We start from the raw sequence: 27,056 nt of genomic DNA on the forward strand, positions 1-27,056 counted from the left end.
TTTTATTTTTAGTCATTTCTCTATATGTCCCGTCCACCCAAACAAGGGCAGAGGCCATGTCTGACCCCTTTCTTGGGTATTTAATGATGGTAAGTAACACCAGGACCATGTGTTGGGCACTGGGCTGAATTTCTGCACGCACAACTTCATTACTGCTAGTAATCATGTGGAGCAAGCATCAGAGGCCCGCCCGCTGACCATGTGAGAAGACTGGGGCCTTGGGGATTAAAGCAATTTGGTCACAGCGACTTAGCTAATACACAGCAGTGACCAAATTGCCAACCTCTGTTTGGTTGACCTCAATACCTTCTGAAATTCTAGAAGAGAAGTTCATGAACATCACGGGAGGGATTGAGATCAGACTTATCCATAACGACTCCAAACTTACTATGCAGACAGTAAGAGGATAGGTAGGGTCTCACGCCAAATAAGATAGGGCCCCACAGACAGCCAGACATGATTTTCTGAAGCTCTGAAGTATGGGAATCAAGTTACAAGGCAAATTTCTGTCTGCGACTGCCAGTAGTCTCACCTCTGTAATAAACCATTCGCATTTACTCAATAAAACCACTGTGATATCATGAAGAAAGTCAAAGAGGACAAAAGAAATGAAAAATGTAACTTCACTTACAATAAAGTCCATATCTAAGAACATCAAGTGAAAGTCCTAGAATGCATGCAGTGTGAAATTAACTACTGATCTTTTAAAATGCCAGGGTAGTTGGAAACAAGATCACCTTTCCAGAGTGCTGGAACATCTGATGACCTATTAGGTCACTTTTATTTTCAAATTCAATGTGTTGATGATTACGCACGCCTATTATAGGAATGAAATCTCTAATGCCAACTAAGTGCTTGACTGCACTAAACACTTATTTTTAGGAAAATCACCTTATTCACCTGCCCTAGTTTTGTGATTTTTATCAGGATTTAATCATTTCATCACTGTGAATAATTCTTTCTTTTGAAGGCTCTCGTAATTGGATGCATTAAGCATGTGAATATGACAAAAGTAAACCTGACATTCCATGGGGTGAGGCGGGAGGGGGAGACAGTTAACAATATTTAGTGCAAACTGCTCAATATTAGAGGCGCACATATGGCATTTTGCAAAGAAAACAAACTGCACGAGAAAATTATTTTCTTACCTTTTTGTTGATTTCATGTTCAAGGTCATCTGAAGCCTAAATTAGAGAAAGACAGTAATGTGTTTACTTCTCTAACGGGCAAATTTACTAGCCACATATATGTAAATATTTAAATAAATATATGTAAATATATGTAAGCTGTTATTCTATTTATTTGTGAAGGTGGGAAATGACTGATGACATAAAGTGATCAGCAAAATAAGTACTGGAAAGATACAACCGCCTGACTTACATACCAGAAATAATAAATCTTAATACATCTCCCTCCTTTGTTGATAGTCTTTCCTATTTGGATGTTTCCTTACAGTAGTTTAATTATTTCGTCATGGCGTTTGGGAAATCATTTGATGTGGCCACCTCTCCTGATATGTAAAGGGCAGGCAAGCATGAATGGTTACTCAGTTCAACACTCATGTGGGTACTGATAAAGGCTTTATGTGGTAGCACTGAGGGAGGCACTGAGTCTTAGTAGGCATCCAAGAGTCTCAGAGCAGTGGCAATACTCTCTATCAGAAGAGGGAAGGTGTAATCAAAGTGTTTCTTTGGCTTTGCTCTTCAAACACTCTCCCATTTTCTGCTACTACCAAATGTACGCACCTACCTGCATCTTAATCCACTGTCTTCGGTGATTAAGAATCCTCGTCCCCTTCAAAGACCACACACACCCTCCCATCACCAGGAATGCCATCCATTCTCACCTTCTCCTGGAACTCACAGGCAGTTATCCTTTCTCTCTCTTGAAAAACTAATCTCTCCCTCTATCTGGCACCATTTCCAAAAGTTTGCAAACACACTCCAGATTCATTCATTCTAAAAATAACACTCCCTTGACTCCTCAGATTGCCATTAGCTACCAGCCTATACCTTGCTTCCCTTTATAGCAAAACTTCTCAAAAGTATAGTCTCTACTGACTCACATCTGTCTGTTTCAGTGGCCCCCACCACACCATTGAAACCTCTCTTTTCAAGGTCACCAACGACCTCCATGTTGTCAGCAATGGACACTCTTGAGTCTTCTTACTGAGTTAATCAACTGTAGTCAAAAACCAACCACTTTGCCAGGGGCCAGGAGGTGGGAGAAATGGGGAGGTGTTGGTCAAAGGGGACAAACGTCTAGTTTGTTTATATTCTAGTTATAAGAGTAGTACGTTCTGGGGATCGAACGGATAGCATGGTGTCTATAGTTAACATTTTATTGTATACTTGAACATTAGAGAGCAGATCTTAAATCTTAGCACCACACACATACACACACAGAGAGGTAATTACGAGGTGATAGATACGTTCACTAACCTTATTACGGTAATCATTTCATAATGTATACAGGTACCAAATCATCGCCTATACACCTTCGACTTACACAATGTTATATGTCAGTTATACTTTAATTAAGCTGGAGGGAAAAAAAACCCCACCTCTCTTCTCCCCTTCCCCCTGTTCTCTTGGCTTCCTTGATCTCATCGATTTCCCTCCTACCTCACGGGCCATATGATGCTCTTCTTTTCTGGCCCACCTTCTCTGCCTCTTTCTTATTTCCGTGGCTTGAAATCCTATCGCCTGAATTCTCAGTTTATATCTCCAGCCCCACCTCTCCTCTAGTTCTAGATACAGGCGATGATGACTCACAATGGTGAAGGTGAAAATGACAACAGAGCAGCAATAATGAATGCCTTCATGGGAATGACCGTGTGCTAGGCACCACCGGAAGCTCTTGACATAGCCTAGACCCATCCATCGACTCTTCACGACAGACCAGTGAGATAGGTGTTATCACCTTCATTTTTGCAGTTGGGAAAACCCAGGCACCAGGAGCTTCAGTAACTTACCTGAGGTTACACAGGTAGGAAATGAAAGCAGCATCAGGGGTCAAGGCCACAGGTGCCTGGGTAGCACTGCCCCTGGAGTATCTCACAGGCCTCAAAGATCCTGTCCCACTTGAGACACTGAATTCTTTCTCTTCCAGTCTTCCCCCTGTCCACCCAGCTCCTCAGACTCAGACCAGACAGTCCCCTTGCTTCCTCTCTCCCCCTCACTTGCCCACATTTAGTCCATCAGCAAGTTAGATCAGCAGAACTTGAACCCACTCAGTCCTGTTTCTATTGTCCGGTTTAAGCCTTGGGGGTCTGGCTGAGTGCAACAGCCCGGCCTAACTGCTTTTGCTGCGTCCACTCTTGCCCCCCTTCTAACCAGTCTCCATACGGTAACCATCGTGGTTTTTCAAAAACTCCTATCGGGCTGCATTGCTCCCTTCTTTAAACATTTTCAGTGGCTTCAGATTCCACTTAAATTAACATTTGAGTCTCTCATAGTAGCGTCCCAAATCCTGCATCATGTGGTTCCTACCCGCCTGTACAATCTCATCTTGTTTCCCTCTGCCCCTCACTCAGCCCACTCTGTTCAGTGTCTCTGTTGCTGTTATCCCATAACTGGGGCCCGTCCTCTACTTCTGTGCATGGCTGGTTCCTCTTTACTTTTGAGGCTCTGGGGTCCTTATTCCCTTAACCTCATGATTCTCCATTTTAGCACTCGTTTTTGGTTTCATAATAGCACTTATCACAAACTGTAATTATATACTTGATGGCTTGTTGTCTGTTTCCTGTTCCCTTCCAATCAACTCCCATCAGACTCTAAGCTCCATGAGAGCAGACACTAAGCATGTTTTGACCTTTTGGGGTTGTTATGGCCTAGGCTATGCCTGGCACATAGTAGGTACACAACAGCCACTTTTCTTGGCGGAAAGTTGGATGGATGGACATACTTTCATGTTTATTCTACATTAGGAGGGAGTGGAGATATCTAACCGAAAGGACTGGTTTTCTAATGAGGGCTTGCTTGGGATAATCGGGTGGGTCATTCTCTCAGTGACTTCAACAGGTTAACCTCTGTCACCAGGCTGCTGTTGGGGTCTCCCTATTCACCTATAATAATGCAATAAATCATATTACTTAAAGGATACTGGACAAACAGGTGATGGTCAACACTGGGCTTGGCTAATGAGCAACTCGACTATCCTTTCTAACTTATTATTGCGCATAGCTTGCATTCAGATATTGATTCTGCTCTCCCACCATAAAAGGAGAATTACAGGCTACTTTATTTTCTTGCGGTTGTCACGTTTTTAAAATTTCATAACTATTAGCTACTACCTCTTCTTGACAGTCATGAAGAAAAGGGACATGGCGACTCTGACCTTCTTGACACTATTGGCAACAGCCTCCTTGTGGCCCAAGTCATCAGCAGAAAGTTCGTTTCCAAATTTGTATTCCGGGTGAGCCTCCTCCTCTTGGTCAGCTGTGTGAAAGACAAAAGGGAGTCCATGAAGCCGGATTACTGCCGGTCAGACCTCCTCCAGAATCTTGGGCGGAGCGTAAACTCCTTCAGGGGGGAAGGAAGCTAAAAGAAGATGGGAACATTTAAAGATGCAAATTTTTTCAAGTAAAACTCTCACTAGCTCTCAAGGCCAAGGAGCACGTCTTATTAGCTATTATTTCTCTCGCGTCTAGCATGGCGTCTGACATGCGTGTTGCTTAATGCAGTTTTCTTAAGTGAGTGATGGTCTCCATCCCAGCACACCAACCGTACAAATTAAAGCTTCAAGCACTCAGGAATATCTGTGACTTACAAAGGGTGCTCTGATCTTCCCTGGCACTTAGGGAAAACACAAGGAAGATACGAGAAAAGGAAAATACACTGGATAATTCTTACAAAGAGACTAAATGTGTATTTGAATGTCATGGGCATAGTGACTTGTGGCTGGGAGTGGTGTGACACAGAAGAGAAAGCGCTTGGAAGGACTGGACTGCACCTGTAAACCACCTGTCAACCCTGGCTTGGGTTTCAGAGACTCTAGAAGCATTCCCAGGGCTCATGCTAACTGGGAGACTGCAAGCGGGTGCTAAATAGAGCTGATGCCCCAAGAGCATGGCCCAGGCTGTGAAAGGAGGCACAGGAGGACTCAGTCCACCAGTCCAGAAAGTGACAAGAACTCTGGTATCTTCCCAAGGCTGGTATCCTCCCAAGGCCGTCGGTGGAAAAAGAATCACCTACATGCTAGTGTGAGATCTGGATTCCCCTGATCCCCACTTTCCAAAAAGCACCCAGGTTAGGAATTTGCCTAAAAGCTTGTCAGGGTCAGGAGAAACCCACAGGCCTCAGGCCAAGGCCAACACAAATCTACATGGTCACAATACAGGGCATGAGGGACCCCTACTGGAAAAAAACTGAAAAAATTTCTGAGTATGGACTCCTGAGAGCAGGAAGCAGACCCATAAGAATTGGGAGTTTTTTTTTGTAAAGCATGTTTAAAATGTGCAAAGAACTCAAGAATAAGAAATCAGTGAAAAACTATTTCATCAATTCTAACATGCATTTTTTTCACATAGTAATATTTCTGATATTCTGTAATATGTTCTTCAATTGATACTTTCTTACAATTAACTGGAATCATCTTTCTTTCCTAGTCATCATAAAATAATGGTGTCTTTCAACTGTGGTGTCTTATTTGGAATTTCTTGAGGGACTGCTTTTTGCAAAGTGTTATTCCGGACATGCAAAAAAGTGAGGCAAGACAGACAGACACCCTCCCGCTTTGGAAGTGCTGTTCTGATGAGTGGATGAGTGGAGGCAGATGGTTACAAAGAGAAAAAAAAAAGTAGGTCACATAGGCCTTTGGCAGGAAAAAAGGTTTTAAGGAGCTGGAATAGGTCTTTAAAAAGTCTAGTCCAGTGTGTCCACTTTATAGATGAGGAAATAGACTCAGAGATATGCTTTACAAAGCCAAGGTCACAGAGTAAGATATGGACCTCGATTTCTCTGGATTCTTAGCACAATGCTCTTAACGTGGCACTGAGTTTCCATGACCACTAGATTTCCATGACCTAGAGTCTGTAACCAAGATTTTGAAACTTCCCGCCATTACTAGTAAATTTCCAGTTTATGTATCTCTTAGTCTAACCTGGCCAGCCAGAGATAAACTACTTGAAGTCAAGGAATGTGTCCCATATAAGTAGTAGAGACCTTATTTTAAAAAGTTGTATGAAAAGGGGCGCGTGGATGGCTCAGTTGGTTAAGTGTCTGACTCGTGGTTTTGGCTCAGGTCCTGATCTCGGGGTCCTGAGATCGAGCCCTGTGTTGGGGTCCACACTCAGCATGGAGTCTGCTTGTCTCTCTCCCTCTGCTCCCCCACCTCTCTCTCTCTTTCTCTTGCACATGAGTTTGCTCTCAAACAAATAAAAAATCTTTTAAAAAGAAAAAGAGTTGTATGAATGAATGTTACCATCCCTTGACATACCCACAACCACATACAGTTTTGGCATTCCCCACTGCTTGTCACACAGTCCTGGAAGCCACGTGTCCGTCTGAATCCAAATCCTGCCTAATGAATGGGCACATGCTTTCATGGACTGAGGGCCTTTTTTTTTTCTACAGCCTCCAGGCAGGGCTACCCTTTTGAGCTATGCTTGGTTTCCTCTTGCCTGCTGTGTTGAAGTATTTAAATTAGAGACTCTAGTCATTCATGTATAGTGGGATCATACTGTGATGCGGGGGTAATTACAGCCAACTGGTTGACCAGAATTAAGCGAGGTATCACTGAGGCAACCAAAGAACATATAACTGGTATAGCAGAAACCTGTAAACCCTTAAAAAGAAATCCAAGTGGATGACTTTGTCCTCTCAGCTAATTTTCTACATGTATGCTACCCCGCACAATTACTTCTGTTCACACTGAACAACATGGGAGTCACTGGAGCCAAATATTTTGTAGGAATAACGAGCATATGCATAAAAGGTGGGAAGTCCCCTTAAGGATGATAAGTGGAATCACACTGACCCTCATCTTTGATTAGCGTGTGTTCAAGAAATTTCACATCTTTGACATTCATCAGTTACCCTTTTTTCTCTAAAAAAGCTTTTAACCATTTTATGTATTTGTGTGCTCTTCATATTCCTGTATGTGAGAAGGGCAGTATCGCAAGGTACAAAAGGTCTTGAACCTGGAGTCAGGCAATTCTGGGATTGAATCTTCGTGCCATTGCTCACCAGCGGTGGGGTCATGTGTAGACTATGTTACCTCTCTAACCTTCAACTTCCTTACCTGAAAAATGAGTGTAACGATACCTATTTCATCGGGCCGTATAAAGATTAGATCTGGCAGTGATGTAAACTGCTTCGTTCACAGTTGGTACGACAACGGTGGTTGCTATTCATATTATTATTATTTTCCTTGTTAATTTGTTCCAGTATTCTGCAGTTTGTTTTCCTGGATTGGAGGATCTAGTAATGTCTAAAATGTTTTTAACTAGCATCTGTAAAACTTAACCTAAGTTAAGGAACGGATTTTACATGATATTCATCTTTTCAGATTTAGAAGTATTTTATTGACCTTTTCAAATAACATTTCTTTCAGTATTTTACTCTTGAATCGTGTTTAGGTTTATTATTTGAAAAAAAAAAGTGAAATAATATCACTGGCATCACGGTTGATAGCATTTTCCAAAGACAGCTCCAAGAATATCTGCTCTCCTACATGCTCTTCTAGAATGTGACCTTGCCCCTCACCCACCCCCTCGAACCTGGGCGGGCCTTAATTTTGCTTTGATCAACAAAATATAGAGGCAGTGATGCTGGGCCAGTTCTGGGCATAGCTCTGAAGAAGTTTAACAGCTTCTGCTTTCTGCCTCTTGCAACACTGGCTCTCAGGGTGCTCCATCTAGAAACTTGGCCACAATGCTGTGAGAAGCGCAAACCACGTGGAGAGGACACGTGGGGGTGCTGTGGTCCTCAGACCCTGCTGAGCTCCCCACAACAACTGCCAACCACAGGAGTGGGCCATCTGGAACAACCAGCCCAACTGAAACTTCAGATGACTCTGGCTCTGGATGTCATCTGCCTGCAAATGCATGAGAAACTTAAGAGAGAAGCACCAGTGTGAGCCCAGATGCCCCACAGAACTAATCAAGTGTTATTTTAAGCCTATAGATTCTGGGGGGGGGGGTTGTTACACAGTAATAGATAATTGTTCCAGTCACCAGTGAAATAATTCCAGGTATCTTCGCCCTCCTAGACACTCCCTGCCATATACAACCTATGGAAGTCAGTCAGTTTGTCTGTTCTCTGGGAGTGGAGTTGAACCCCTGGTTTGGACACACATCACACACCGTCATGGTGAAGTCTCTTCCACAGTGAGCCATCTTTATTAAGCCGTCTTTATTACTGAGATTAGTTTATTCTCACAGCTTTCAGGTTTTCACCTATACTATCAAACTTTCCTAAAGTCTACTCGTATATTTCAGATTTTCATATAATAAGTAGAGAGAGTTTCTGCAAGTGTTTCTACATTATTTAGCCCCAAACCACTACATAAATCCAAGGCACTGCCCAACCAATAGACACACAATGTAAGCCCAAGTCATTTAGCTAATTAATTTTCATACCACATAATGGGCAAATAATTTACTAAAAGCGTTCCAAACCTTTCAAAAGACCCATTTAAAACCAAACATTATGGCTGTGGCTACATGGCCCAAGTAAAACAGAAGCTAGTAACAAACATTCAAATATTTTAAGCAAGGCTACCTTTGCTAAAATTACCTACCTATATTGATAATTCTGGTGAGCTAGTTGAGAGAATTTGAACTTGAAATTTTAATACTAGCTTTGAATTTCTAGTTCATTTCATGTGTGCGTACAAACCCATCATTTACCCGAGGGTCCCTACTCACGTTCCTTTCCTTGTAACTTGTCTTACTACTATCGTCATTAACAACACTGAAGTTTATGTTTTTGTTTCCAGCAAGGGATTGCAAAATGTTGTTTTTATTCCAACCCCTTGCCTCCTACAGGAAGGATTCTCTGGCTGTGAATTTGGGCTGAGCAGCTGAATGCACAACAGGAAGGGAGATGACTAAGCCACAGAAATCTAGTGCCCAGGGAAACTGGAAGGAACATTTGGAAAAACACCAAAAAATACCAAAACGTGAAAGTTGGTGCACGAATACACACTTGACTATTAAGAATTAAACCATCACATTATATAAAAGAGTGCATGGAGACAAACTCATGTTTTTCTTATTTTAAAAAGTATTTTTCTGGCCGGCTCAGTTGGAGAGCCTGTGACTCTTGATCTCGGGGTCGTGAGTTCGATCCCCATGTTGGGTGTAGAGAGTACGTAACAATAAACAAACTTTTTTTAAAAAGTATTTTTGTGGCACGTAAATTAAAAGAAAACCAACTCACCACTTTCTATCTCCTCTTCATTATCGTCCTCTAGGATGCTAACTGGGGCAGTGGATTCTCCAGCTTCCATCATGCTTTTCAAAGCTTCGAGCTGTTCTGTTATTCAAAACAAACAGGAAGGAGATGGTGACAAATACTAGGTCACTCGCAAAGCCCTCCTAAGACTGACACTGAGAAGGGGTGTATTGTCTAAGCCCCCGGGGCTATGTTCCTAAGGCACCGTCTCACTCAGACCTGCTGGCCGGACTTCTCACGGGATGTGCAATGGCACATGGTCTACACTTGATGAAGGACTACGGGAGCGTGGGTGAAATGCCTGAAGTTCTGGTCCTAAGTTTGAAAGGAAGCCTCGGTGACTGAAAAGGATTTAAGGCTTGGTGACAAAGGCCCATGGTCTGGAGAGCAATGATGTTGAAGTGACGGAAAAGAGACAGGCACACTGGAGACTGATACAACTTCAGGAAAAAATATCTGTGACCGATCGACCCCAAATTACTATCCTCCTGTATAAAAAGCTCTTATACATCAGTAAGACAGACGAAAGAATTTTAAAAATGGAAAAACATGTAGACGCACATTATAAATAATGACATATCAAAAAACTAGTTACTAAAAACATTTAACTACCAAAAAACTACAGCCTCGTTTTCCTTCTACCAGTCAGACACACAAACATATAAGATGGCCAGGAGCCGACTATCCCCGGCAAGCAGGCATTCTTGTGTATTTTGGTGAGAGTGTAAATTGGTACAATTTTTCTAAAAGACAGTCTAACAAGATACGTCACAATGTAAAATGTGTACATGCTTTGGCCGACCAACTCGAATTGCACCGACTGATTCTGAGGAGAAGCTGTGCAAATGTACAAATGAACACTGCCACAGGTTTATTGTGGTTTTTACAGTAATGAAAATCCATCGATTTGGGACTGGTTAAATGGTAGCATATCTCACATAATACATTCTGCAGAGTGTTTCATACATTAGAAGTAAAGTTAGCACGTAGTAACTTTGGTAGGAACGTAAGTAGTATACTTACAATTGTATACAATTGTATACAATTCAATTGGTTGAATTAAAGATAATAAATTAAATATAATTAAATAAATTAAAGATAATAAAAAAATCAGTATATCCAGTAAAGTTAGCACGTAGTAACTTTGGTAGGAACGTTAGTATACTTACAATTGTATACAATTGTGTACAATTCAATTGGTTGAATTAAAGATAATAAAATCAGTATATTTAACATGATCCCAGTTTTATAAAAAATGTGTGTTTGTCTAAATGTGTATCTGTAGTACACGTATCTATATATAAAATATGGAACTCGGTGCTATTTTATTTTCTTATGTTTTTCTTTGTTGTTTTCACTTTCCTATAAGTGATAATTACTATAATTTGAAACTTAGATAAAGAAGGTGCGCGTGCTCTCTCTCTCTCTATACACACACACACACACACACACACATACATACACACAATGGAATACTTCTCAGCCACCAAAAAATATGAAATCTTGCCATTTGCAACAACATGGATGGAACTAGAGAGTATTATGCTAAGTGAAATAAGTCGGTCAGAGAAAGACAATCATCATATGATCTCACTCATATGTGGGATTTAAGAAACAAAACAGAGGATCATAGGAGAAGGGAGGGAAAAATAAAAATAAGACTAAATCAGAGAGGGAGACAGACCGTAAGAGACTCTTAATCATGGGAAACAAACTGAGGGTTGCTGGAGGGCAGGGGTGTGGGGGGATGGGGTAACTGGGTGAGGGGATTAAAGAGGGCATGTGAGGTAATGAGCGCTGGGTGTTACGTAAGACTGATGTATCACTGAACTCTATCTCGGAAACTAGTAATATATGTTAATTAACTGAATTTAAATTTAAAATAAAGGAAAAAAAATAAAATTTAGAATACCTGGGGTAAAAACACAATGCAACCATACCAATACTTAATGCTACCAATGCTACTTAATTCAATGGAATTGAGAGATTGGCTGAAAGAAAATATTTTCAAAGAAAATCTCCAGGGAAAATACAGGGGAAGTATCTATATAAAATCATTTCTCTCTCTCCACACATACACACATTCACACATTCACCTAGGACCCCTAGGTATGTACATCTCACGGGGCAAACTGCAAAGGGGAAGATTTTAATAGGACTTTAAAGCATGTTAAATGATAGAACGGTGGCTCCTTCTATCTTGATAAATTCTAAAATGCCTTTCACTTTCTTCTCATTTTGCCTTGGGATCATTCCAAATCCTGCATCCTATGAATATATGAATATGCTTTTCCCACTGCAGAAACCTACACTTAAATGTCAACGTGGCCACTTTGCTCTGAAAAGTATATGCAACACTTCTATGCTCCCTTCCACCCCCAAATTCGTGGTTTTAAAATAGATTTCATTTTAGACAGCTGAATTGTCCAAACACACAATGGGTATATGCTTCATCGTTGGCGTGTGTCTTTGACTTACTTTTTTCAACCTCAGGTTTCAGCCGTTTATTTTTGATGAGTATTTTTCTTTTGAGGTCATTGGGGGATGGTAAGGGCCTGCCTGGTTCAAGCTAGAGATAAACAGAAAAGGCTGAATTAATGATGTGCTTCTTCAGTTTCATTCCCAGCCCAGAGTGAGCACGGAGGCCTGTTATACAGCCCAATATCCACTAGATGGCAGTCAGACCGCCAACTTGACATCCACAGTCTCCCAGAGCTATGCAGAGCCACTCCACCCTCCCCAGCAGGAGCTGGGTCTGACCTGGGGTGCTGCTGGAGGGGGGGCTCCTGCTCAACTTCAGGTCTTGCTTCTTTTACGTAGTGGGTAAAGTACGAGGGGTCATTGTGATAGCTGCGGTCAGAACTGCTTTCCCAGGCAGAAGTCGAGTGTTCTCCTGATCCCCCCGAGTGTTAGGCTGTATTAGGAAGTCTGTTTACTCAGAAGGCTGATGTAACCCCAATACTTGGGACTGTGATTTTGTAGGTACAGTAAGAGAATCAAGAAGGGAGTGGTCAATTACTAAAACCCGACCTCTACTGTGGTTTCGTTTGCTTGGATTTATGTCTGCAAAGGCGGTGTCCTTTCCTCTCTTACCTCCGACCCATACAACTGTGCTGTTTCTAGTCACCCATTCCCCATTCTCCCATGCATCCATGTATGCACCTACCCGCCCCACCATCCACCCATCTTTTCCATGCATCCATTCATTTTTTCAAAGTAATCTTTATACTACTTATTACATGCAAGACACTATGCACTCCTGTGTCTGTGTTACCCCAAACAAAGCTCTTTGCCAAAATTCTGCTTCCTTCCGAAGCCTGTTGTAACTCGTCCATTCCCCAGTGAGCTCTCTTGAACCTGGATATCTCTAGTAAGTATTCAGTAGGTCACAGGCCGTCTTCCTTTGTAGCTATAGTTTTATCTGTGTGCTGTCTCCCCTACTCCCTCTCAAGATGGAAAGCTTTTTACTTCAGGGAGGTCTCACTCTCCTGTGTATTCACCTATGCTCCCCGCAACACTTTTCACGTATGTGCTTATCACTCCACAAAGAATACAGTAGTCTTTCCACAGAAGCAAGCACCTTAGCCCAACCGGCAAAGTAAAGAGAGGACCTAGGTGAGACAAAAATGACATTTAAAAAGTCGGAGCTGTTTCTTAGTTTGGGCTCCCTCAGAGTCAGTCTCTGACACAAGGATGTGAACAGTCCCATAGTTTATTTGGGCGGAGGCGCAGGAATGTCCAACAGGGGGTGGGAAAGTGAGAAGAAGAAGGCAAGCAGCCAACCCCAACAGGGTGTTATCAGGCAAGTTCTCTCTGGGGGGTGCTGACACGTGGTCCTGCTGGGGAGCTTGGCTGCTCTGGAACTGTCCCTCCTGCGGAGTGAGGGGACTCAGGGGGAGAGCTGTGAGCTCTCTGGCACTTCTGGCCTGTCTTTCACATATGGACAAAGCAGGCTCCCGTGACCACAGCACCCACCCCACGCGAAAGGCTGCAGGCACTGGCAGCCGAAAGTCAGGCCGGCATGCAGGGAAAATAGGGAGTGCTGCACAGACAGGGGGGCAGGGAGCCTGCAGCATGGCGTCTACAGGCTGAAGACAATCGGGGTGGGTGCAAGGGATGCAAATATCCTTGTGTCCTAGATTTTCTTTTTTCCTTCCAGTTTTTTGTTTGTGTTTTTACTACCACAGAGTACTTTCTACTTAATCCCCTGAGCTCTCCTACTACTCATGACATCTTGGGACAGTGGGTATTTACCACTTGGAGGTTATGGACCCTTACAAAACTGCGAAGAACTCTCTGGAATAATTATATACCAAAAAAAAATTGTACGCAATTAGAATGAGGTCACAGACCTCACAAAGCCTATCTATGGGCCACAGGTGAAAAGTTCTTTGCTTTATGAAGCAATTTGCAGGTGTAAAAATGAAGCTAAAAAATTCTATGTATAACATTTTCCAAGTATTTGGTTTTTTTAAAGATTTTATTTTCTTTCTTTGAGAGAGAGAGAGAGAGAGAGACAGAGCACGCATGCAGGCTCATGCACAAGTGGGGGGGGGGAAGAAGCAGAGAGGGAGGGGGAAAAAATCTCAAGCAAACTCTGCACTGAGCTTGGAGGTCAACGTGGGGCTCAATCTCATGACCCTGAGATCACGACCTGAGCCAAAACCAAGAGTCAGACACTCAACTGACTGAGCCACCCAGGCAACCCCCAGATATTTGTTTTGGAGTTGGGAGCTTGAACTTCAGACTCCTGTGACTTCAGTTTAGGGGACTTCTCACAGTAGTGGGCTCCTATGGGTGCTGAACCCTATGTGCACAAGTGATTCACCTGGAAGGCTTTTTAAAAACACCATGTTCAGGACTTACCCAGCTCAATTAACTCAGAATCTCTGAGTGGGGCCCTGGCAAAGATATTTTTAATAGTCCTTCTAGATGATTCTATCATGCAACCAAGTTGAGAACAAATGCTGAGTATAGACCCTTGGCCAGTGGGCATTTTATAAAACTTTAGGACAGAGATCTTAAAAACCATAAAGACCTTGAGACCTTCTAAATTAAATTGAACCAGATGTTTATTTTATGTCTCTCTCTACACATCTGTCTGAAGCACGAAAGCTTTCCATACCAATGGATTTAAATAAATATGAAGATCTTTAGTCCTCTAGCACTACTTGACCCTTTAGAAATGAATTTCAAAACAAATCCATTCAGGTTAGAAATATGGTTTTCTAAAAATACATACTGGATGTGATTCAAGTGCTTGTTTCAACAGGAGGTCCCCAAATAGATCTTCGCAATATTTGGACATCTTGTACTGTTGATATTTGCTGGAGAGAGAGAACACTGGCATTTGTAAATTCAAACATCCATTAACCGTCCAAGAATAAGATACATCCATTCCTAGGTGATTAAGAACTCCCACTCTGCAAAATCCACACTTGTCCTCCTGAGGCTAAGTGAGATGCTCGGTTACATACCACGGGCTTTAACTGGTATAGTGTCAAAAGTGGATTTGGCCCCCCAGGATAAGAGCTGGTAAACAGAATAAAAAATGGCTTTCAAGTTCAGCAAGTCTGCTTTCAAATCCATTGCCGAATCTTCCAGCTCAGTGGAACTTTCAGCAAGGTGTCCTGATCTCTCACCTTTTAGAGGAAGCATCTCTACAACACAGCAAGATGACTTGTTTTTGCCCTTTGTATTTTAGTGGTTTGGGTTTTTTTTTGTCCCTCTCTCTCTCTCTCTTTTTTTTTTTTTTTGCATAAGACCAAGTGTCCTTACCACTTCCCAAAACTATTCAGCTATTTAAAAAGATGTAGTACAGCAGGGGGGATTGGGTAGTAGATACTTCAAGTAGAAATTATACCTGCAGTGATTTTCAAAGGAGAGAATTACAGGATATTCGGACGTGACAAATGCGGTTTCCTTGATGGCTTGAATAACATCCTTTAAAGATAAAAAGTGTTAATGAAGGAGAAGAGCAAAAAAACAACTTAAGGCACCTTGAAACCATTCAAAGGCTATTAATTTCAGCTTTTCAGAAAGTCAGTTCCGGCAATTAAGACCTAGAGAACCCATTCACCTTGACACCTTTACAGGTGGAGTCCTCTTGTGGTTAGACCCAAGTGCAACTAATGGTTAACGACATTTTTTTTTTTTTTCAAAGCTACCTTTGACTTCTCCAAAATTATGGTGCTATTAACTGACAAGAAATTTCATCTCAATAGCATGCTGGTTCCTTGTTCAATTACCTGGCAAGACAGGTTCAGAGCTCATCTTTCTTGTTGAAGAGGAGGTGAGGTTTTGGCTTCGTTTCATTAATTCGATGAAGATTCCTGTGACATATTCAATAGCCCTTGTTTCTCATTAGCCTGATGAAAAGGGGGGGGGGGGGGGTGACCAGGGAGGTTGTTCTCCTTGATCAAGCAACATGTGAGGTAAAACAGGAGGTGTTCTGGATGCCCGTCTCTGGACTGGAAGCTCGGTCATTTGAAACAGCTTTGAACGAGCTGAGCATGTCCTTCCCACAGATGGCTGCCCTTGCTCTCTGCTTAGCTTTAGAAAGCATGGTTTCAAACCAATGTTTCCACAACAGCATCATATTTGGTAAGAATCCCCAAATTCTTACTGGCTTACAGCTAACCACAGGGAAAATCCCACCATTCAGTTAAATTGGAAAAAAAAAATTACAGTAGTAATCTAGGGAAGTCCATTTGAAACCCATCTAATGCCTTGGGTTAGATAGTCCTGGAGTATTTCAGTGAGCATCCTTATGGCTAAGTGGTCCTTTAATTATTCTTGCTTAAAGCTTCTTCCCAGGTGAAAACGCCTGTGACCTTGATCATGCACTGGAGTTGACCAGTTACTCCTTGAGGAAAATTTTGGCTCTGCCCATGGGTTCTCCTTTGCTCACCTCCAAGCCTTCTTTTCAGCTAAGCTTCCTTATTGGGTTCCTTAATTCTCTAAAGAGGACAATGCTTCCTGTCAGTTTGGTTGGCTGTGCAAACTCATGGCTTCCCACTTGGATATATTCTTGATACTTCTCAGGGAGTATAATCCCTTCTCAGGGAACATAATCTTGACTTCATTGCTGCTCAAAATTCACCAACATCTGGCTAAGAGAAATGGTATGCATGAAGTGTTACGGGTACAGGGCCTGGGCATCTGTTTTGTAAATACCCCTGGTGATTTCCCACATGTAGGCAGGGTTGAGAACCATTGCTCCTGATGTTGCGATAACTATTCCGAATTGCACCAAACTGACAGAGACAGATGTACCCGAATATTGGCCAACCACAGAATTTCATTTTTTGACTTGTCTTTTGGCAGGCTGTCACTGAAGCACGTTGAGGAGTGCTGTAAGAAACCAACCTGCAAACTGTACACAGAGATCACCCAAAGGCCGTTCCTGAAATGCCCGTTTGTAAAACCGTAGATGCCTCTCTTTCAGGGTCCCTGGGGAAAAGCCTTCTCTCTGGCATCAGGACCGGGAACAACGATGCTTCTTTGGACCCATGGCCCTGTTTCTATTTTACAAATCTTGTGAATCATCATGTTTCTCTCCATGCACTGAATTCTAGAAAGTTTGGAGCCCATTGTGGCATGGCTTGGCAGTTTATAGGTCTTCTTATTGAGGGTTCATAAACTCTAAGCTCACTTAACTTCTTGTTCTTACAGGGATTATTTATAATCTATTTCATTTTATGTATTGTTTATCTTTTTATGTGAACTTGAAGTTTTTCAGGAAGAATGCAAAGTAAGCAAGAAAACGAAAGACTGTTTTTAAAGTAATTAGAGTCAGGGGGACTCTGGCAGAGAAACCTCATTAAATGGCACTGTCACCCTTTGAAAGCAGCAAAGTTAGAAAAAGATGGCGCTACGAAGGGGTTGAAAACATTTTTCTTGACTTTCTCTTCAAAACTGGAAGAAAGGAATATGAAGGTACAATGCTTGAGAAAATGAATAATTTGTTTTCTCCACTCCATCGATCTCTGTGATAGTTTGGAAAAGACTATGGCTATTTTGAAACTTACCTTAAAAAGGATATCTGTACACATTGCTTTTCCATGAGTTATTATTGGTTCTTGGTCTTCACCTTTTCCATCCCAACAGTCAAGTTCAACACATCTAGACACACAGCGAAATTACAATATTGAACCCTTACAATAAGAGAGTGTGTGTGAGCAAATTAAAAGAAGAGACATCAAAATAAGTTGTTTTCTTATAGAAGAAGAACACGGAATAAGTAACGTGATTATTTCATGGAGTATGCAGGCTAAAATCACATTATATTCTTTGTCATGTGGTGTCATCAAAAAGGAATGGTGAGAGATTAAGACAAACTTAGGAGATATAACCACCAGTGAGGTTTTGGATGAAATTCTAGTCATGACAAAGCTACAATGAAGGACAATTTGGGGACAACTGGGAACATCTGTATATGGGCTGGATTTTAGATGATGATGTTAAAGAAAAAAGTTTAAAATTTTGTTGGGTGAAATGATGTTACTCCGGTCATAAAAGAAAATGTTCTCACTGTGTCAAGTATTCGGAGACAGAAGTAGTGATGTCATTTCCATAGAGTCTCTCCATACACAAAAATAGTGAGTCATTAAAAACTAAGCATGGTTATTGATAGCCAAGAAAAAATATCATAATGCAACTAAAGTTCTTATTTTTTACTTTCAGCATTCTTTCCCATATTTTAAACCTCAAATATTTGTCAATTTCTATAGAAGAAAAACCATTTTCAATCATGTTTATTCTCAAAGAATGACATTTTAGAACTTTTAGCATTAAGTAGAACTAAATTTGCAAATGCTCAGACCAATAAGAAACTTAACATGACTTCTTGAAAAAAATTTTTTTTTTGCAATTTTGAGGGGGGGTATATTTATTTATTTGAGGGTGATATTTAAAATTTATAGTAAAAAATGTCTTTTGGCCCCTAGGAGGATTCTAGAACTTTTTGGAGCAGAGATTTTCTGTTCAAGGTTACATGACCAGCATAATCCATTAAAGAGAAGGAAAAAATGTCCTTGTCATTCTGAATACTACTTCCTACTTTTTTAGAGAAAAGTCAATTAAATTGAAGGGCATCATCAAAGAAAAAAAAAAAAAGAGCTGTCCTAAGTTTCTGACCTGCAACCAGCCAGGAGCACCTGTCTGTACATTTCTACTGAAGATTTCCCGCCAAACTGTCGGCCCGTGAGATAGGTGTTGTGGGAAGAACTGATGAAGTAGTGGGCCAGGGGATGGTCCATTTCTTGGTAAAGTTCTAAACGATCCAGGAAGACTGGGGCATTTTCATCGGACATCAGATATCTGCAAAACCCGTCGCTTGATATGAGGCCTAGGGGAGAAAAGACAGTTAGTAGACAGGTGGCTCGGAAGATACATGTCTCACGTTTTTCTTCATGCAAGTTGAGGCAGCTTAATCAGGAGTAAAAACTTCACAGTCTCTTTCCCTTCAGAACGTGAACAAAATAACATTACACGTAACCTAACGCATTCCACAAGACAGGTGGCATTCTGCTTGTGTACATAGGATGGCAGAAGTCCATGATTCCCTGAGCTCAGAAGCGCAGCCCCAGGAGCTGTGGCGACCAGGGGTCAACCTTCGTCAGTTCCGTTTCTACCACTCACTACTTATATTCTTGGGCCTCAACCTCCTCTTCCGTCAAATTGGGGGGGGGGGGGCAATACTGGCCACACCCACTTTCCAGGTAAGGGAGAATACACACGAGAGGGGCTCTTAAAAAAGCAGAAAACAGGGGCGCCTTGCTGACCCAGTTGGTTAAGTGTCCGACTCTTGATCTCAGCTCAGGTCTTGATCTCAGGATGGTGAGTTCAAGCCCCGTGTTGGGCTCAAGCGGAAAACCCGCAACTGTAGGGCACTACTGTTCTCACTGTATCAGAGAAGGGGTGAGCAGCCTCTCCGGGGTTAAACAACTCCTTTCTCCTCTTTTACCTATGAAACAGGGTGTGGGACTGGTGAGGACAGTATTCGGTCGTCCTTGAAATGTGGCCCCAAGAGCCACTGTTCATTTCGGTCAGTCCTTTCTGATATAGGGCCCCTGTGGTCTCAGAAGAAGAGATCAATATTTCTACATCTCCTGTCAACCATCGGCTGCTTCAGCCTTTTGTTTTTATATAAGCATTTACAAGGTATGAACGGATTTCAAGGTTATAGAAAAGTACAGATGATAGCATAATAAATACCAAAGGACCTACACCACAGCTTTGTAACATTTTACCTTATTTGCTTTACATTTTTCAGAGGCATACATAATTGCAGAGGCCTTGGCAGCACCCTGTGCTCCAACCCTCCACCCTACTGCAGTCCCTCTTTCTACTCCCTTGTAGACAGCCGTGCCCGACTTCTTGTATTGAACATTCTCCAAACGGCTTCGTAATGCCTTTATCCAAATAGGTAGTTGTGAATATTTAAAAGCTGATATAAAAGATATTCCACTATTTGCATATGTAATTTGCTATTTTTACATTTTCTTAGACTTGTCCGGTTAATATAAATAGCTCTTGGTCATTTATTTTTCCCTGAATAATGTGTAGCAGTATGTATGGTGGTAGTCCGTAGGACTGAAGAAGGTAGAGTAGGTCCATATATGAATACACCCATTTATTGTCCATGATTCTGTTGATGGGTATTTAGGAAATTTCTAATTATAACTAAACATACTACAATAAAAATCTGTGCACCTGTCTCCTTGGGCACACACATCCATTCTAAGAGCAAGTACTTTTTAAGGCACTGGGACAGATGAAGTGATGGGAGAAACAGACACACCCAGCCTTCACGAAACGTATTATGGGCAAGAGAATGAATATATTAGCAAATAAATATAAGTATCATGTAATGTCATGCAAGTGCTAGAAGGAAATAGAAAGCAGGGAATGTAGGTGATCAAGAATGACCAGGATGCTTTGTTAGATACGTGGCCAGCAAAAGCCCTTCTGAGGAGGTCACGTTCACGAGCAGGGATCAAGCCACATGGGCACCTGGGGCATCATCCCATGTAAAGGGATCAGCAAGTGCAAAGACCTTGACGCAGGAGTGTGTGGCCGAGGGGTAGTTAGATACGAGGCTGGAGAGAAAGCCAAAAGCGACATCAGTTGGACTGAAGTCTTTGCTAAGTACTGTGGATTTTACTCTAAGTGTGTTGGGAAGACTCTGGAGGCTTCTGAAGAGTGGAATAACATGATTAGATTTTGTTTTTAAAGGTTTAGTCTGGCTGCTGTGTGGAGCATAAACTGTAGGGCACTGAGTGGAAAGAAGACGGCTACTTAAAAGTCAATTGGCATCATCCAGGAAGACATGACGTTGGCTTGAGATAGTCGGATGAAGGTAGAGATGGTGAGAAGTGATTTATTCAGGACTTATTGTGAGGATAGATCTGGTAGGTTTTGCTGATGAATCAGAAGTGATGTGAAAGAACGAAAGCAAGTCAAGGAAGATCCCAAGAGTTTTGGCTTGAAAATCTGGGTGAATCATGGTACCATTTTCTAGGCTGAGAAAGGAACAGGTCTGCGGGCAGGGAGAATCAAAACATATTGTACATATACATTTGAAATGCCCATTCAGTATCCACATGGAGCGTTCTACCGCAGATCTGTAGTTGAAGTCAGAGGTTAGGAGTGGAGAATTTGAAGTTATGTGTGTAGAAGAAATGTAAAGCCCCTGGCCTGGGTGAGTGCACTTCCTCTGACATCTAGAGCTGGGAACATATCGATATGGGAGATTCTCTAGGTTGCATACCTGGAGATGGAAAGGCCGGGCTGGAGGAGGGGCATATTTTCCACTCTACCAATTATTGCCAAAATATTCAAAAAGGTGGTTGCTTGTGCCAATTTAGGCTCCTCCTGGAAGTTTATAATGCCTTTTGCACCACATTCTCACCCATACTTAAGAATGGCAGACTTCTAAAATTTCTGTCATTTGTGAAATGGTGAAGCTATGATTTTTAGACGTGTCAATGTCATTTCATAGACTTTAGGACCTGGAGGGACTTTGGAAATAACGAGAGTCACACCTCTATCATAACATTCATCGTACTGCCGAGGAACTGCTGAGTCCCATCCCTCAACAGATCACGACTGCCTTACTTACTTTTGAATCCCCAACATCTGGCAGAGTGCTTGGCACCCAGTCAGCCCTCTATAAACTTGAAGAAATGAAAGTAGGGGAGCTAAATACTAGTTGACTGTATGGGCTCCACCAGGTTCCAAGCAGGGAAACCGAGGCCCAGGAATAGAGTCCCTTGCTCATGGTCACACAGTGACAGGAGAGCAACAAGAATCAAATCAAATACTACAAAGTGGTCTATTATCTATCAAGCCACCCCTCCCTTCGCTTTAATCCCATGCAACGTAGAATAAATAATTATACTCAGAGTGTTTGTAGAAAGGTAAATAAAGAGGGACTCTTGCTGAAAGGAGGTATCTGGGGCCTTAGCAGGAAGTATAAGTGTACGTCTATTGACTTGGAAAAATATCAGGGGTGGGTCATATGGTATAGGGGGCCAGCATGCATATACACAGGTTCTATGCGGGTCCAGAGATTATATAAACCTTTCAGCCATTTTCACTGAGATACAAAGAAACTCAGAAACTAGAGGCCGTAATACCCAGGGGCACTTGGGAGAGAGAGAACTTGAACCTGAATCTCCCTTCAACTTTCCGCTGGGACACAAGGCCGAGGCCGTAGCTCATGTATCTCTTGTCTCAGGACTTCCTGTTCAATTACGGTAGTGTCACCTCTGCCATCCTTTGCAGGTGCCTCCCACTGCTACGAGACCCATCTTCAATTTCCTCTCCATGTCTTTTCTTTGTCAAATATTGGCATGGATAGCGCACTCTTCCCAATGTTTCATTGAAAGAGGCAAATGTTCAGAAACCCCAATAATTTGTGAAATTGTGAAATTGATTCCTTTCTTATCAGTTGCATTTGTATTCCGTAACAGAGGTCTAATGATGGGAAGGCTCCTCAAATCATGTATTAAAATTTACTTGGCTTGGCAAAACAAAAGGGGGAAAAAGAAGGTATAAACTTTTATAAGATGTGAAATTCCTTCCAAGATTGCAAACACAGACTGTATGGGCATCTTTGCAGTTTGAGTATTAGGCAATACTAAAGATCGAATAGAAGAGAGTACAATGGGGAAAAGATCACTACTATGTGTTTAAGAATATAATAAATTTACATTATACCTCAGGCAGCATGGGCAGATTCTGATGTAAGGTAAAATTTATAGTAACTTAGGGGGAAAAAAATCAGTCCATTAAAAATCCTTGGCTCTAGGGAGCTCCAACACATTTAAAGATGTCTTTAACTAAAATTCAAGAATGTTTAAAGTTGAATATAGTCTTGCTTTTTCTTTAATAAAGAAAATGATTTTTTCACTTTGATTACCTTTTTTCTTCAAGTCTTCATCAGGCTCATACATCTCGATGATCTGCATTGCCCTTTTAGCATCATAAAATGGGAATAAAATTTCATTCAGTCGAGGGTCTCGCTGATGCTATGATGAGAAGATAACCCCATTTAGGTTGACATTTCTCACCCTTGGGGTATTACACATCACTAAAGTACATAATTTCTAAAATAAGATATATTTAGAATATCACATTTATAGTTACAAAGATAGGATTTCACTGTCCTGTCTTTCTCCCTAAAATATACTTCAAAAAAAGTCCAACTTTGGGAATGCTTTGTTGGTTTCCCTCACTGAACTAGAAAGAGAACACAGAGTATATATATTTTTTTCCTTCAAAAGCTAAAGGATACATAAAATGGTGTGCATGTCAACTGTACTGTCTTCTAGTTCCCATACCACAGGTGAGAGATTTGGCATAAATATCTATAAAAAGTAAGGTCAAAAATCTTTGGGGGGGAAAAAAAAAGGAAAAATAAAAGCAAAAACAAAACAAAACAAAAAACCCCCAAATTACTCAAATAGTTAATATGCTAACTTAAGCGCCAAAAAAAGAAAAACAATAGTAACCAACAACAACAAAAAATCCCTAAGGTTAAAACAGGCAAACATCATTTCATTTTCATCATTTTTTCTTTTTTTTACATAAAGAAAAGATTTCTTGGGCAGTTTGCAAACTTCATTTTCTTGAGTAAATATTTATCAAATCAAATCAGTTATAATAATGATGACAATCAGCACAATGATATATATATATATATATATATATATATATAATCATTGACAATATGAAAATTTGTATTTGAGTATCAGTAGTTCAGAAAGGCTTTTTCACTATGAACTAGAACTGGGTTTGCCCTGAGGAAATTCTCCAGGCAAGGGGAGTCCATGACTGATTAAGGCACTTAGGAAGCTGGTGATGCCATTCTTTTCAAATCAGCACGTGGATGCTCATGGGACTATGGGAGGCACCAGGAACAATGCCATTTCTGCAGTTCCGTCATCCGAACTCCACAACAGTGGCGAAAAAAGTCCAACATACTGACTCAGCTACAATCATTTTGTATATGTGTGTGTTGTGTGTGTGTCTGTATTTGTGTGTCTATATCTGGAGGCAGCGGGTCCATGAAACTTCCTTAATGTTCACCATGAATTGGACCCTGGTCATTCAGCAAATCTATAACTTCTATGGAAATAATGGCAGATAAGCAGATGTGAGCAAAACCTGGTCAACGGGTAGAACCTTGGTGACATTTCTTTACCCAAATATATGCACAGACGTTGAAAAAGAGTATTGAGAAGTTGTTTGAGAAACAATTGTTAAAGGTTCATATGGATTTCCCTTCCCCATTTGTTTTGAAATGAAAGTTTGAAAAGTGGGGTAACACGGAATGAATGCCTTTGGCCAACGCAACACGCACGATGTAATTTCCTCAAGCGCTTGTGGCTTAGCCTATTCTGGTCCTCCCATCTCTTCGCCCAGGTAAGAGTGTTAACTCATAAGGAATTGGTATCTTTTGGTCAGTTTATCCCAATGAAGCATGCTTCTGTTGTAATCTAAGAAATTACAGCTCACAACAGCTCACGTCCATGCACGTGCTAGAGCAGAAACTGTTATATTAACAACAGGCCTTGAAACCATAAAAAACAAAACTCATGGGTACGCAGAGAGAAACTGAGGTGGACCGTGGAATGCCAGGCACGTGAAGGCATGCTACGACCTTAGTTATGAAATGGATGGGCAGCATGCAACTCTAGAGGCCGCCATTCAAGGGCATGGCGAGCACCACCCCTCTGGTGAGAATGCATCATTTTAAAAACAAACAAATAAACAAACGAACAGAAAACTCTTTATAGGCACATTTCTTCTCCCGTGTCTGTAAAATACCATCACGGAAGAAGATGGACATGGAAGGAAAGGTCCTTTTTAGACCCCATTGCAGTTATTTTCATGGTTGGCCACTGTATTTCACTCCCTTATTAAAAGTAGGGTTTTTTTTTTTTTTTTTTTATTTAAAGAGAAGCTCATTGGTAAGAATTCTGGACTCATGGAGATGATGGGGCAAATCCATATGAATTAAAAAAGTGAGACAAAGAAGAGATTAAGCTGCAGGGGAGAGAAAAGATTAAATTAGGTAAAGGAGGGGGAACCCAGAAGCTCCTAGGTGCTCTTTATATGCATATATATGCATGTGAGCCCCGCATGACTTATAATGTCATCTGTTGATGGCAGCAGTGGCATCTCCCGCACCTGGGAATTAAAATGCAGATTCTCAGGCCCCACCAAAGACCTACCAGATCTTGTTCTCTGGGGTGGAACCCATGAATCTGCATTTTGACAAACTTTCCAGGTGATTCTGATATGTTCAAGTTTAAGGAACACTGCTCTAACATGTAAAAGTATGCATTTTAACATATTTGCATATCAGTAATATAAAAAACAAACCCAAACACCTAAGTCCTGAGAGGATAGAATGATAAATGTTTGAGAAGTCCTCCTAATTGAAGTCTATTAAAATTTAGTCCCAGGGCACGATATTCCCTAGAATATCCTGCCTATCAGAAGCAAAAGCCAAGAAACCAAGCCCTAAAATGGATGTATTATAATCCCCTAATTGTACATTTAAATATAGCAAATAAGCATTAAAGCAGACAGTATGAAACTGCATTTGTCTTTGCATCACTCCACCAGATAACATAACCTTTGCTTCACTAAAACTTGCACGTTTCAAAAAGGAAACATGGTGCACTCTGGATAATCTGAAGGCAAGGAAGCAGATAATAAGATTTGCATTAGAGTCATGAAACCATAATTTTTATATGAAACAACAAAGAGGAAAAAGATCACTTCCAGGTGATCTCAGAGTAATAAGTTTGCTGAAGAATCCCACATGAATGTAAGCACAGTGGGGCAAATGTTTCACAATTCTGAAGGATCCCCGGTTTTCCGTGGGGATTTGGGGAAGCAATGTACCTACAACATTCACCTCTGGACATCCAGAGCTTTGTAAAGTGAGATCTAAACAGCTTCTGAAAATAGGTCACAGAACTGTGCCCACGTGCATGAGGAGACAGTGGTTGTTACGCCATTATTATGTCCTTACTCTTATTGACAAAAGGTGTCAACTGGCTTTAACCCAAGCAGCATTGGGACAGATGTCGACAAAAAAATATTCAGAAGAGATATAAAGAAGATAAAGGAATAATGTGCAAGAGTAGGCTTACCCATAACACTAAATACCTCCTCTTTCTGTGTCTATGTATTAAAGAATAAAGATATTATAAATGGAAAGCTATCACAGACCCTTTCCTACGTAACTGCAAGATAAATACATAAATAAATGGGTCTATCCCTAACGTGATCATATAATGTGTGTGAGGCGGGGGGAGATCACTAGCATCAAGAAAATAAAGCGAATTCTGGATTATTGTGGTCATCTAAGACCTTTTTCCTCTTTTTCTCATCTTGATCTCTCTCTCCAGCCCTCCATGCATCTCCTGATTCTGTAGGCTTTCCCCCTCAGTTATCATCTTTGTGAGAGAATGAAGGTAAAACTGAAATCAATTTAGCTTCTCATTGGAAATACAGAAAGAGAGGTGAAATTAACTGAAGCCCAGGGACATGAATTAGCCCCACCACAGATAGAGAACTGAGTTGGAAGCAGTATCTAATCACATGGCAGCTCACAGTGAGTACCTTTACCAGCTCTCCCAGACTCTGGTTTACTATTTCCATAAAACAGGAAGAAGAAAAGTTTCTCTTGGTCCACTGATGGGACAAAGAGGCATAGCTGTGGCAAAATTTTAGATCTGAGTGGTGGATTTCCATGACTAAATCCATCATAGACAGTAACAGAAGGTATATGATGCTCTCACATTCTTCCCATCCACACTAAGCATTCGAAGGAGGAATTCAGGTAATCCACTAGGACACTGCTTCACAAACTTTAATGTGCAGACCAATCACCTGGAGGTGTTGTTAAATGCAGATTCCAAGTCAGTAGGTCTGGGATGGGACCCAAGATTCTGCATTTCTAACAAGCTCCCATAGGATGCTGCTGCTGCTGGCCCCTGGATCACACTTGAAGGAGATACTGAGAAGCACATGAGAAGCAGGGCTAAAGCTACTACTGAAAAGCTAGTAAGTACTGATGACACGGAAAGGGAGGAGATGGTACAAACCCCTACATGGTGACCAAGATAGTAAATG

The 27,056-nt window shown here is 41.4% G+C and overlaps 1 protein-coding gene across 1 annotated transcript in view; it reads right to left on the bottom strand.

Moving 5' to 3' along the window:
• The window catches only part of PLCB4 (phospholipase C beta 4), a 248,332-nt gene that overhangs the window by 63,755 nt on the left and 157,521 nt on the right, over positions 1-27,056 (bottom strand). Inside the window, exons 11-19 of the mRNA XM_040637983.1 lie at positions 22,825-22,933; positions 18,537-18,747; positions 17,429-17,522; positions 15,262-15,341; positions 14,641-14,725; positions 11,877-11,967; positions 9,384-9,479; positions 4,339-4,439; positions 1,149-1,184 (exon numbers count right to left, since the gene is read on the bottom strand). Of these exons, the coding sequence (XP_040493917.1) occupies positions 1,149-1,184; positions 4,339-4,439; positions 9,384-9,479; positions 11,877-11,967; positions 14,641-14,725; positions 15,262-15,341; positions 17,429-17,522; positions 18,537-18,747; positions 22,825-22,933 (903 nt within the window). The remainder of the gene's footprint in view (positions 1-1,148; positions 1,185-4,338; positions 4,440-9,383; positions 9,480-11,876; positions 11,968-14,640; positions 14,726-15,261; positions 15,342-17,428; positions 17,523-18,536; positions 18,748-22,824; positions 22,934-27,056) is intronic.

Source organism: Ursus maritimus, unplaced genomic scaffold (genome assembly GCF_017311325.1).
Source record: "Ursus maritimus isolate PB19 unplaced genomic scaffold, ASM1731132v1 scaffold_22, whole genome shotgun sequence".
Lineage (NCBI taxonomy): Eukaryota > Metazoa > Chordata > Mammalia > Carnivora > Ursidae > Ursus > Ursus maritimus.